This window comes from Acipenser ruthenus, chromosome 28 (assembly GCF_902713425.1).
Source record: "Acipenser ruthenus chromosome 28, fAciRut3.2 maternal haplotype, whole genome shotgun sequence".
Lineage (NCBI taxonomy): Eukaryota > Metazoa > Chordata > Actinopteri > Acipenseriformes > Acipenseridae > Acipenser > Acipenser ruthenus.
This window is the reverse complement of record NC_081216.1, coordinates 26,518,146-26,529,631: the sequence shown is the minus strand read 5'-3', so window position 1 is coordinate 26,529,631 and position 11,486 is coordinate 26,518,146. Positions and strand designations below refer to the sequence as shown.

Genomic DNA, 11,486 nt, shown 5'->3' with positions numbered 1-11,486 from the left:
AGTCACTTTTACTGCAGTACAGTTATTTCTGTGCTGGAACTAATTCTTTGTCCATGGCTATACTGAATTTCTATTGACTAAAATTCAATCCTTTTTAATTACTTTACTTGCCATGCATGGATTTGAGCAATAAAAGGATAAAACGTTGTATAGCATCTTCATTTTCCTTGTTTAATTTTGTACATGTTTGATATGCTATCACTTGTCCAGTATGATTTGTCTATGTTGCTGCTTGGATTTTTGTTTGTCATGATTACTAACTGGAAACAAATGCTTCGGCAAAGATTACTCATGGCGTATTGTGGGGAATCTAATCTGCGTTGCACAGGCTTCAGTGGACAGTGCAACATTAATATTCTTCCCCACAATCTGCCTTCTGGAGTCTCTTCAGAAGCAGCATATCTACTGGTTGCAAAAAAATAAGCAAATCTTTAAAAAATGAACTGGTGTGTTTTCTAACTAACCTGTGGAACTGGGTGGAGTGCTTTGACTCTGTGCTTCTGGAGAAATCTGACCAAGCATGATCTCAATTAAGAATCCAAAACCTGTGGGGAAGAAAGGGAGTGGAAATTCAGGTCATACAGCAAAGTACAGGCAGCCTTTTGTTGGCAGTGTATCTAATTAAAACACATTTCTAGTATTTTTTACTTTTCATTTTTCATCAGCTACTGTGCGTTTGAGAAAAGAGTGAAATGAGTAAAATGAATCCAATGTGTTCTTGGGATGCTAACACACAAAAAAAAACAGCCTGTGACTTATGCTTTACTCAATTTCAGACGGAGCTTAAGACTGGTCTGACTGGTTGTGTATGTGAAGTGGTGTTGAATCATGCCACTCTGTTGCTTGTTTGGGCAAAGCACATTTTCTCTTGAACATGTTCAGCTAAATTTGTGGGTGGTTTAGTTATGTGCTCTGCTGTCAATTTAGAACAAACCCAGTACACAGAATGTGTTTTAATAGTTATCTGAGTTGGGCCAGTCTCCAGGCTGCTGCACCTTCTGGACTAGTTCTGTTTTGCGGTTTGCAAATTCCCATTGTCTTCAGCTTGTGTGAAACATGTTTGCAGGGAACAATACTTTGCTTATAAAGGCAGCATTTAGGTTGACCTGTGAGGCAGCTCCATGTATAGGAACGACACATACAGGAAGTATTGGAGTGATTGCATTTACTTTGGTCTGTGTAAATGATTTCCAGACACAAATGCTACAGGGAGAACTGAATCTTTACACAGACAATAGAAAAGTATAACCCAGTTTTATACACTGTAGATGCAATATATCCTATTCTTGGTAAAATGAGAACCAACCTGGTTTTAATTCTTCTAGCACCAATAGTGTAATTATTTTTGTAAAAATTGCATGCATATCTGAGAGCTATGCTTAAAAAGTAGACATTGATGAACACATTTTAAGTCACACATTTGAAAGCTTAGCATATCATAGGCGAATACAGTTTTTAAATGGACATGGTTCTGTGCTTTCCAATTTCTCAAAAATGTGAATAACCAGACACCATGTTGGCATGATGATAGCGCTTTCAAAATTGTGATGTAGTCTGCTATTTGTCACAGAACCAGTACAGAAATGACTTGTGGGCAGCAATGTAATTGTATGTAAAAATAATGTGATATCTTAACAATTGTAAGTCGCTCTGGGTAAGAGTGTCTGCTACGAAATAAATAATAATAATGTATAGTACTGTACATGCCTTGTGGTTCAAACCACGATTAACACAGACTATTGAACTGAATGGTATATTGTGAAATAAGATCATTTGGCCAATCAACACAATGTCAATGTGATCATTAGCAGACCAAAAAAGTCATTCTGGCCTCAAAAGTAAATTGCTCACATTGAAGTTTTTTATAAAACCCTGAACCATGCTGAGCCCTCCAAGGCTCCTATTATTAATAGCCATCTCACTGAGATCATAATTTGTAAATATGTATAGTTTTTAAGCAGTAATGTAGCGCAATCATGTTCACTTTTATATAATTCATGACCTTGACTAACTGGTTACAACAGTTTACTTTTCTGACTACTCTGTTCAAAGCAGACCAGGCTGTTATCCAGATTATTTATATCCTTAGAAATTGTTCTTCTGGCAAATGAGCAGTCTCTCTCCTTGTTCAGGACAGGCAGAATGGAGCAGAGCCTGGTAAGTTTGTCCTTTTGGTTAACATTGAATAACTATTAGTTTATATACAGTGTATGTATACATATTTATAGTTTTGATCATTTTACAGATTGCATTTATGATCAAATGTTTTGTATCCACAGCAAATAAAATACCTGCAGCTCGGCTGTAAATCGGAGAAGCAATCCTGGCTGTGTTCAATTAATAACCTTCAACAAATGTAGTTTCTGAAGTAATTTACATTATCCTGGTAAAATGAGTTATTTTATTTACATATTGGAATTACATCATTCGTTCACTTTTACGTGTGTTACCGTAATAGTATACATAATTATTAATCTAGTATTTACAAAGATCAATAAAGTAACTTCAAAGATATACTTGGCATTACTTGAATTTGAAGAGACGGCATCCCTTGCATAGGTTTGTTTTTACTGTATGTGGCTTAGTTAGTGTGAGGTGTTTGTATGTGTTTGTGTTTTTTTTTCTCACAAACATTAAAGGTTACTTGTATTGAAAGCACATTCGCTGGTCCATAAAACTAATAAATAAACAACAGTTTGGAAAACATTTCCACCCTACAGCTCCAACATAGGTTCAAGAAAGTCTTTAGTTATGCCAGGATAATAACCCCAAGCTGGCTCAGAACAGCAGAGGACCCTAAACGATTTGATTGGCTCTCGAGTGGCATGATGAACAGACTCCTATTGTAATTCTGTAACATGTAGAGCCAGTATGCAGCACTTCACTGTAAATGCATTGATTTTGAAAAGCCAATTTGAAAGACCTCATTTAGACTCAAACCAAAGCCCTAACCACCATGTTATGTACTGACCTTGGTTTATGGTAAGTAGAGATCAATCCAAACTGTATGATTAACTCATTTTATACTATATTCTTAAAAACAACAACATTGCCAAAGTGCCTTTGCTTTAACTTTCAGCCTAGTACTGCTTACATTATTATTATTATTTGTTTATTAGCAGACGCTCATTATTTTTACATACAATTACATTATTTTTATATACAATTACCAATTTATACAGTTGGGTTTTTACTGGAGCCATCCAGGTAAAGTACCTTGCTCAAGGGTACAGCAGCAGTGTCCCCCACCTGGGATTGAACCCACAACCCCCCGGTTAGGAGTCCAGAGCCCTAACCACTACTCCACCAGGTACTGAATACAACACATTTTCTATCTAATTGCAGCTTTTGCATCTCATTCGCCATTCCCTCACTTCTCAGGCTTCCCCTTTGCTGATTGGAGTGGCCGTCATTGACTGTGCTCTTCCTGTTGATCTAATCTGCGAGTTCAGAAGATTTAAAGAAGATAAAGTCCCCAGCTACCTTACAGGACCCCAGCACAAAATACGCATTCCCTTTAATAGAGAGAAAGGTAAGATCCTGTAGCAAAACCTTGTATTACTATAGCATACATTGTTCTACTAATACTGGCAGTGCTGAGAAATACTTTCATTATTTCCTGTTGCTTGAGCATACTCAAAATGAACACAGATATGAGAAGTATGTGCAAGAGTAGGGTTTGAGTCTAATAATGTAGAAAATGAATGATATGTTAGTTAACAGTCCTATAGAATAATATTGTATGAAGTTTATTTACTATACAGCAGCACCAAAAGAGTACAGCGGTGTGAATTAAATAGTAGGTGAAGTGTTCTTTCAAATGCATCTTTTTCTCTTTACAATTCTACTCTTATTGAATGCAAGTGTGAAGAATATAAATCTATGTAACAGCCCTCTACAGCTGTGCGGTTGATTCTAACCATTCCCCTGCTGTAGTACATCCAGAAACGACTTGTCTTGTTCATGTTTTAAAATGCTAAGGTTTAGTATTCCTTGAGAATATGTCGATATTGTATTTGTTTCTGTAGGGCAGCATGCGTACTTGTCTGCTGAAGTGAATGGTAACCCATGCCTACTCCAGTCTCCACTGATGAAGACACAGGCTTTGTGGGTTTAGTTGTAAAGGTAACATTTTAGTTTTTAATCTATCTGTATGCCTTGTGTCATTTTGTTTTTGTATTACCAAACATTGTGTAATTGAGTGTTTGACTGTATGCCATAAATGCATAGAAACTAAAGATAGCACCATTGTTTTACATGTTTACTACAAAAACACTCGCCCAAATGACCCTGAATGTGGCAAAATGTCATAATATCTGAATAACATGAAGATTGGTGATGCCATAGATTTCAGGGGACCGAATGGACTGCTTTTTTATAAAGGGAACGGTATGACCACTTGCCATTCATTTTAGGGCAACAAACATTTAGTCTGCCTGTATTCTCAACTAATGTATGAGAACTGCTAATATCAATAACAAAGACATCTTTGAACTCCCCACCATCATAAGAAGTCAATTATTGTAGCAGTTCTGTTAAATGAAGAACAATAAACATACAGTATAGATCATTGAAGAATGCAAGATGTATTCAATTCAAATGTACAGTGGCTGACAATAGGCAGGTACAGTCCGTGAATTTTTTAGTTAGTACTCTGATAAAAATTGGGCTGCATCTACTGTTTTGATTTCAATATTATAATGTCAACACTATTCTACAGTGAGTGTGTGACGTGCCATTATTGCTTAAAAGCCCCACGTCCACTTCACCCGAATAAGTGTCCCATGATTTAAATGTTAATTCCTAATTTGGCAGTGATTGCTAGCAGTAGATTGCACTGCATCCAGATGGCTGTGGGCATCTACAGTATATTTATGGTATTCATTAGTTTGTATGCCTAAGGGAACATTAGATTTCTTATCTCGGAGACAGAATACCACAAAGACCCCAAAACAATAAATATGTTTTGATGTATGTATATGTTTTATACAAATTATTCACTGTAGTCGTGTATAATAATCCTATTTAAATATGTTTTATCTGAATTCGTGCTAAAGTTAGATTTTAAACCTGTATTTTTATATTTGGTACTGCAATTCTATTTTTAGCCTGTAGATGGCAACCTTTTACATGAACAATTTTAAATTCATGAATAATCTCTTATTTATTTCTTAGCAGACGCCCTTATCCAGGGCGACTTACAATTGTTACAAGATATCACATTATTTTTACATACAATTACTCATTTATACAGTTGGGTTTTTACTGGAGCAATCTAGGTAAAGTACCTTGCTCAAGGGTACAGCAGCAGTGTCCCCCACCTGGGATTGAACCCACGACCCTCCGGTCAAGAGTCCACAGTCCCAACCACTACTCCACACTGCTGGAATTCTTTTATTAGAAGGCTCTATTAGAACCTTCTGTTTAAGAACCTGTATCAACTTCTTCCTTGCAGATTACTCAGACATAGTTTCTCCTCTGTTCTTACGCTTTTTAAAATTGTGAATTTAGATGAATGCTTTTCTTTTGTGTTGTATGCAATATTAAGATAACCATGTCTTCCTTTTAGGTCATTTTGCAATCTGGCCAGACAAAGTCAAAAGCCTCAAAGAGATCTGTCAAGCATGTTGGAATGGTAGCTGGTGGGACAGGTGAGAATGACTTGGAAGTGAGCGCTCTTCCTTGTACTTCATATCGCTTCATACAGTAGATGACATGAAAGAATGAACTTTACATATAGAACAGATTTGTGTGCTTTTTGTTCAGTTGTATTTGTATCTTTCATATAGGCATCTCTCCAACACTGCAGTTGATTCGTCACATAACCTTGGACCCCAAAGATGACACAAAGTGCTACAGCATTTCTGCTAATCAGGTTTGACCCTATTTCTAAATAACAATTCTGCAAGAAAAAAAAATGGATACACTTAAATACAAGTACATTAACTACACAACTGTACTTACACAAAATGTATATGATTAGGAAAATAACTGTTAAATATAGTATTAATACAATCCCCCTGCCATTTAGACTGAGGACATCCTGTTAAGAGCAGAGTTAGAAGAGGTCCTTGAGAATCACCCTGAACAGTTTAGACTGTGGTATACTCTGGACAAGCCACCACAGGGTAAGGAAATGCCTTTTCCCTTGATATGAAGTATCAAACAAGCTAGTGCACTTCAGTCCTGATCTAACAAAGCTTTAGCAGCTGTTCTTTTTAAACACCTCCTGTTTCTGGACATGAAACGGGTGGGTTGTGTTATCTTTTGTTTCAATTCATGCCGGCCTCGGGACGAAACATATTTTGTTTTAAATAAGAGATGCAACCCTAAAATGAATCATGTTATACTTTTAAGGTCTCAGTCTTTGGCTGTTTCTTTAATAGAAATTATATTTACTACCCTGCATAGCCTTTGTCAAGAATAGCGCTGAAAGTTCACTGGCTAATCTGGTCTGCTTGTTGGCTGCTGTTTTTTCCTTTCTTGGTTTTCAGAGCAGTTGTTAGATAAAAGCTTCAGGTGTATATTTAATTTATCTAGTCTGTGTAAGATCTATATACTGCCACTGCTTAAATCGTTAAAGGGACTTTAAGAAAGCAAACATGTCCGTCTCTTGTGAAAGTAAAATGACAGGTTTGATCCTAATTTTATTATTTAAGCCGTGGTAGTATGTCGATTCGTCCCTATTTAGATCCATTGAACGGACCCAACAGGATTTAAGGGTAAGTCATGAGAGAGCTGACAGCTGATTCTTGTGATTTCCTGTCTGCAGGTTGGAAGTACAGTTTCATTAATGCAGATATGATCAAAGATCACATGCAGCCTCCAGCAGACGATGTCCTCATCCTCATGTGTGGCCCTCCTCCCATGATTCAGTTTGCATGCCAACCCAACCTTGGCAAACAAGGTTACAAGCAGGAAGCCCGTTTTGCTTTTTAACACAGATGTGGATCCGGGCTTCTGCTTACTGAAGTGTGTTTTATTGAGAGCAATTAAACATTTACACTGGCAAGTCTGCTTGGCTTTTTTATCCTGGTGTTTATTATATGTTATATTTTTTTTAAATACAAGGATACATGGCAATAAAAATTAAACTTGTTAAAAACCAAAAATATTCTTTTCATTAGTATAGTATTTTGTTTTCTTTTATTTGTTTGAGAGAAATCTCATGAACTATGCTCCCCTATTCACCAGAGACACCAGTAGTGTAACACTGTAGTATTTACTCCAAAGATGGAATGTTCTTTAAAAAGCTGAGAGAGAAAAAAAGCATTATTAATGCTCTTCATTTCCATTTCATGCCTCACTATTACCCAACAACAATCTAGCGCATAATGTGGCAAAAATGCAATCTAACTGGAAACCATAACCAAATGATGTCCCATCCCATTAGACTAGGATATTTTTTGTGACATAAATCATTAGGTGTCTTGTCATTTGCTTGTATTTAACTAAGCTCCACTTCAGTATCAGGTTCTGGGATCTAAGTAAACTTGACAAGCATAGTTAATGCCTCTTCATGTTCGTTTTCTTTATTAAGAATGGTTTGCAGCAACTTTCCTGGAGTGATATAGCTTATTGACCCTTTGAGAAAGTTTTCGATGAAGGCCCTGTCAATTTTAGCACCTTTCCCAAACGCCGCCTGGAAGCTGTTGCTGAGGACTCTGTGGGACTCCGTAGATGTTAGTCAGGTCTTTTGGAAGACGGAAGAAGAGGAAGAGTGTGTAACAGTCCCTGCCAACAGAGGAGCAGAAGGCAATCATCTTCTCTTGCTTGGTTTTATCAGAAGATTCTAGAGTGGCCATTTCCATACTCTCTGTCAGCATCTGAGTTTGATTGTTAGGGACGCAATTCTCTTCCTTAGGCTGGTGAAAGACTTGCACTGCTATCTGAAGCTTGGGGTTCTTGGTTGGGAAATGTAAACTGCCCATACCCAGTCTGTCCCCAGCAGAATTCCTTGATCCTTGGTCATTGTGGTGCAGCTCAGGTGTCCTGTAAGCTGAAGCTCTACACTGTGGGTAAATGTCATTGAGGACTGTGGGGTTGGGATGAAACTTGTTTTCCGGATCTCTGAAGGTAAGGTACTCCTTGGCTCTGTGTGAGGCATGTTTGACACATTCACAGTAAAGCTGTGTGAAATCACTTTTGTCAACCTTCTTTAGGATGTCTTTGAAATCACCAAAAAAGTTTTTGGACTGCATTTTTGAGTCACTTTGTCCCAACTCTTTGCCAACTGAAGATTAATCAAGTTACAGTGAGGTCTCCTTTTATATACTGAAATGAAAAAGAAGCAATGGTCAAATGTTAACGTTGTGTTTGTGTTTCGTGAAATCTGCATCTGAAAACCATAAGATGCACTGCTGACGTGTGTCCTGCCCAAAACCTTTTCCATACATTTGCAGTGGTCTCTTATAGTACAAAAGTGTGACAAAAGGTGTTCAAGGTAAGACACTCTTACACCATGCATGATGTGTATATATAATAACATTTTAAACATACAACATTTTTTTATTTGAGCAATGGGATACGTGGTGTGAAGCAATACTTGTCTACATCAGAAACACAGCTGTATTATGTTACCCGTGTTTACACCTGCAAGTATGGTGCATTATTAGTAGAGCGTGTATACACCTTACACTGGGTGGAGAAGTTTAAAAATAAATGGAATAAACCATGTTATCGTTCTATTTAGAGTTACATTATAGCCGTGAGAAATGTATACATTGACAGAAGGCTTGGTAATAGCGGCATACCCACAGTGTTGCTTCTTTCAGGTTTGCCTGGTTGAACAGCAGAGTGTTGTCCTCCGTGTCCCATTCGAAAACCTAGCAAAAGATGTGTTCTGGTTTGAAGGATGATGCTACAGTACCTGACAAGTCTGTTTTCCATACGTAGGTGTGTGTATCCGTCACAGACACAGCTGTTCTCACATCGCTTTGCCATTCAAATGATGCATTTTACTTTGCGACTGAGATCCGAGCACCTTAAGACTTGGTTCTTTACTGTAGAAACCGTAGTTCTTTTCTCATGAGTGCAGTTCCCTTTGCAAATACATGTTAAGTCTATTTTCATCGTACGTTACCAAATGGGTGGAAACCGGTTTCAGGTGACCCAAAACAAGGAGATATTTAAACAAAAATGGATGCAGGGTCTAAATAACAAAAGATGATCTCACCCTATAGTCAGGTTTTCTAGGTTTCAATATATTACAGATTATATAAGCATTAAAAATAAGTACTGTATTATAATTATGTTTAGTCTTAGTAATTAGAGGCAAAAAAACAACATATTTGACCTTGCATAATAAAAAAATAACAATTATTAAAAATAACAAAAGTAAAAAAAAAAAGTCACTCTGGAACAATAGGATTTGTAGGAAGGGAAGCATATTTTCAGCATGGCAATACAATAACATAAATACAGTTATGGCAATACATGTTACTGCATTTGGAAGCTAAGTCAGCAAACAATGGCAACTGAGTAAAGCGGAGGTATGGATGTTGTTTCCTTGGTCAAGCTGAGTTTTAACACTGCAGTTCTTGGAGGATTGCTCTTTGCTCCGCCTGAAGTCCTTCAGAAACTCATCATGGCTTAGCATGTACTGAAAGCAAGAATTGTGATATGCAGCTGTGTTAGCAGTGTGGCAGTATCAGTGTTACACTGTTGATTTAAGAGTTGCTTATATATAAAAGCAGTAGCAGTGAAGTGTACTGGCATTGCTGTAATTTCCTGTCACACCTCTCATGAACAAGGCATTATACAGAAAGTTTAAAACAGCAAACTAAAAATGCCCCCATTGAAGTGGCAAGACCAAATATCAAAAGGAGATAAATGTACATCTCATGCACTCTCTAGACAAAACCCAAACAAGCTCCATATTCATGAAACCTTAGCATGCCTGTGAATGCATAGCAGTACAGTGCACTCTGTAGTGCTTTAGATGCTTACATAATGGTATCACTGTTTTATCTAATTAGTGGATCACATTTAGATTCCTTTCTGCAGTGCTTGCTTTAGCATTTTGTTTCCAGTTTTACACAGCGAGTTCCAATTGGATAAACGCACTGTTGGATCAAATTGTTTATTAATTTATTAATAACATGGGGGCTTGGTTATTTGTTAATAAATTAATGCATTAATTAAATCTTGCTAAAGTAATACTCACGGTAAGGTGGTTAATGCCTTCTGACAGGACCCCTATTTGCATGACTGTTCCTTCAGTATTCACCATCTGCAAAACCATTCAGCAGCTGCATCAAACAGAACTACAACTTTGAACAAATATAAATATTTTATAAGAAGAAAAATAAACTATGCACTAGTGCTGTGAAAGACATTTAGATAACATCCAGAAATAATATTTTATAACCAAATGCAGTGGAAGGTGTATTTTGTGTTATGTTGTGGTGTCCCATTGCATTTTTGAAACAGTATTTATTGTAACTTAAATGTGTCAGTAGAATCTGAAAATGAATTGCATGCCTGGAGTTGGAGCTGGTAATGGGTCAGCACTCGACGGAAGCTCATACCCCTGTGACATCACTGGGAATTAGTGATCCAATCAGCCCCCCAAGTAGACCGCTTACTCTTGCCTTAAAGCCTGCAGGATCTGATTAAACACTATGATAAATTCAAAGGTACAGCGAGAGAAGGCTGTGCCACTCTAGGGAGCGATTGATAGGTTGTTGGGTTTTGTTTGTTGCAAGAAACTGTAAACATTGGTAAATGATGTACAAATGTTTATGGTTAAGGACGAGCGAACGTGTAACCTAATGTTGAAATACTGTGGGGTAGGTGTACTGAGATGGGCCGCAGCGCAAACATACAGCAAATGCATTTTCGTTGCAAGAATTTACAATTTCCAAAAATCAAAATAACATTGTTTTTGTTAAATGTAAACGTCATCTGTACAATGCATTCTGTTCTGTCTTCATTTGACCTATTTTAATACTGATATATATATATATATATATATATATATATATATAAAATGAAAGGCAGTTTAATCCCATCAGATTCTATAGTGGGGCCCCCACCTTCACCCCCAAAAAGCTTTTCATAATCATACAGTATCCCCTCGCTAAACCGGACATGTTTGTCCGACATAAGGAGGTGTCGGGTTTAAAAACAATACAATAAAATTGCACACACATACATTTATAGTGCGCGATGCATTTTAAAAGTAAAGCATTGCGCTGAAATAACACAAATGTGTTTTGGGTAGGCTGCACATTACATTATGTACAAATATAAGTCTATACAGTAGGCCTATACAGTATACAGTACAGTAGTAAAATCAAATGAATACCTAGCACACTGTCTTTTTACTTTAGCCTGTAGGGTACCGGTAACACAAAATAAATCATGCTGCTACATTGTATACATTGGTGTACAATGCAAATAAATGATTTTTTAAAGTGAAACTAAATGATTTTAGCATTTTTTAAAAAATGGCCTACTTGGTAGCCTAGACAGTTAACACAAAA

General features: G+C 37.0%; 2 protein-coding genes and 1 pseudogene across 3 annotated transcripts in view; 1 reads left to right on the top strand and 2 right to left on the bottom strand.

Moving 5' to 3' along the window:
* Nucleotides 1-2,042: 2,042 nt before the first annotated feature.
* Nucleotides 2,043-7,079, top strand: LOC117435070 (NADH-cytochrome b5 reductase 2-like). Of its 2 annotated transcripts, XM_059003098.1 has the most exons (7): nucleotides 2,043-2,157; nucleotides 3,382-3,532; nucleotides 4,029-4,125; nucleotides 5,570-5,651; nucleotides 5,790-5,875; nucleotides 6,032-6,128; nucleotides 6,773-7,079. In XM_059003098.1, the coding sequence occupies exons 3-7, from the start codon at nucleotides 4,069-4,071 to the stop codon at nucleotides 6,937-6,939; spliced, it is 489 nt and encodes a 162-aa protein (XP_058859081.1). In that variant the 5' UTR covers nucleotides 2,043-2,157; nucleotides 3,382-3,532; nucleotides 4,029-4,068; the 3' UTR covers nucleotides 6,940-7,079. The 2 variants fall into 2 exon arrangements, with proteins under 2 accessions (XP_058859081.1, XP_058859080.1); XM_059003097.1 differs by lacking the exon at nucleotides 2,043-2,157 and having other exon boundaries at nucleotides 2,300-3,532.
* Nucleotides 7,080-7,101: 22 nt separating this feature from the next.
* LOC117435069 (rab15 effector protein-like) lies at nucleotides 7,102-10,235 on the bottom strand (annotated as a pseudogene).
* The window catches only part of LOC117435066 (liprin-beta-2-like), a 55,844-nt gene continuing 52,626 nt past the window's right edge, over nucleotides 8,269-11,486 (bottom strand). The window contains exons 26-27 of the mRNA XM_034057979.3: nucleotides 10,166-10,231; nucleotides 8,269-9,601 (exon numbers count right to left, since the gene is read on the bottom strand). Coding sequence (XP_033913870.3) covers nucleotides 9,455-9,601; nucleotides 10,166-10,231 — 213 coding nt within the window. The 3' untranslated portion in view covers nucleotides 8,269-9,454. The remainder of the gene's footprint in view (nucleotides 9,602-10,165; nucleotides 10,232-11,486) is intronic.

What these genes read in the sequence shown, in the direction of transcription:
- LOC117435070 (XM_059003098.1), top strand. Translation starts at nt 4,069, where the DNA reads ATGCCTACTCCAGTCTCCACTGATGAAGACACAGGCTTTGTGGGTTTA. An exon ending in TTGTGGGTTTAGTTGTAAAG is followed by an intron (nt 4,126 to 5,569) that starts GTAACATTTTAG and finishes TCTTCCTTTTAG; the next exon opens with GTCATTTTGCAATCTGGCCA. An exon ending in ACAGCATTTCTGCTAATCAG is followed by an intron (nt 5,876 to 6,031) that starts GTTTGACCCTAT and finishes CCTGCCATTTAG; the next exon opens with ACTGAGGACATCCTGTTAAG.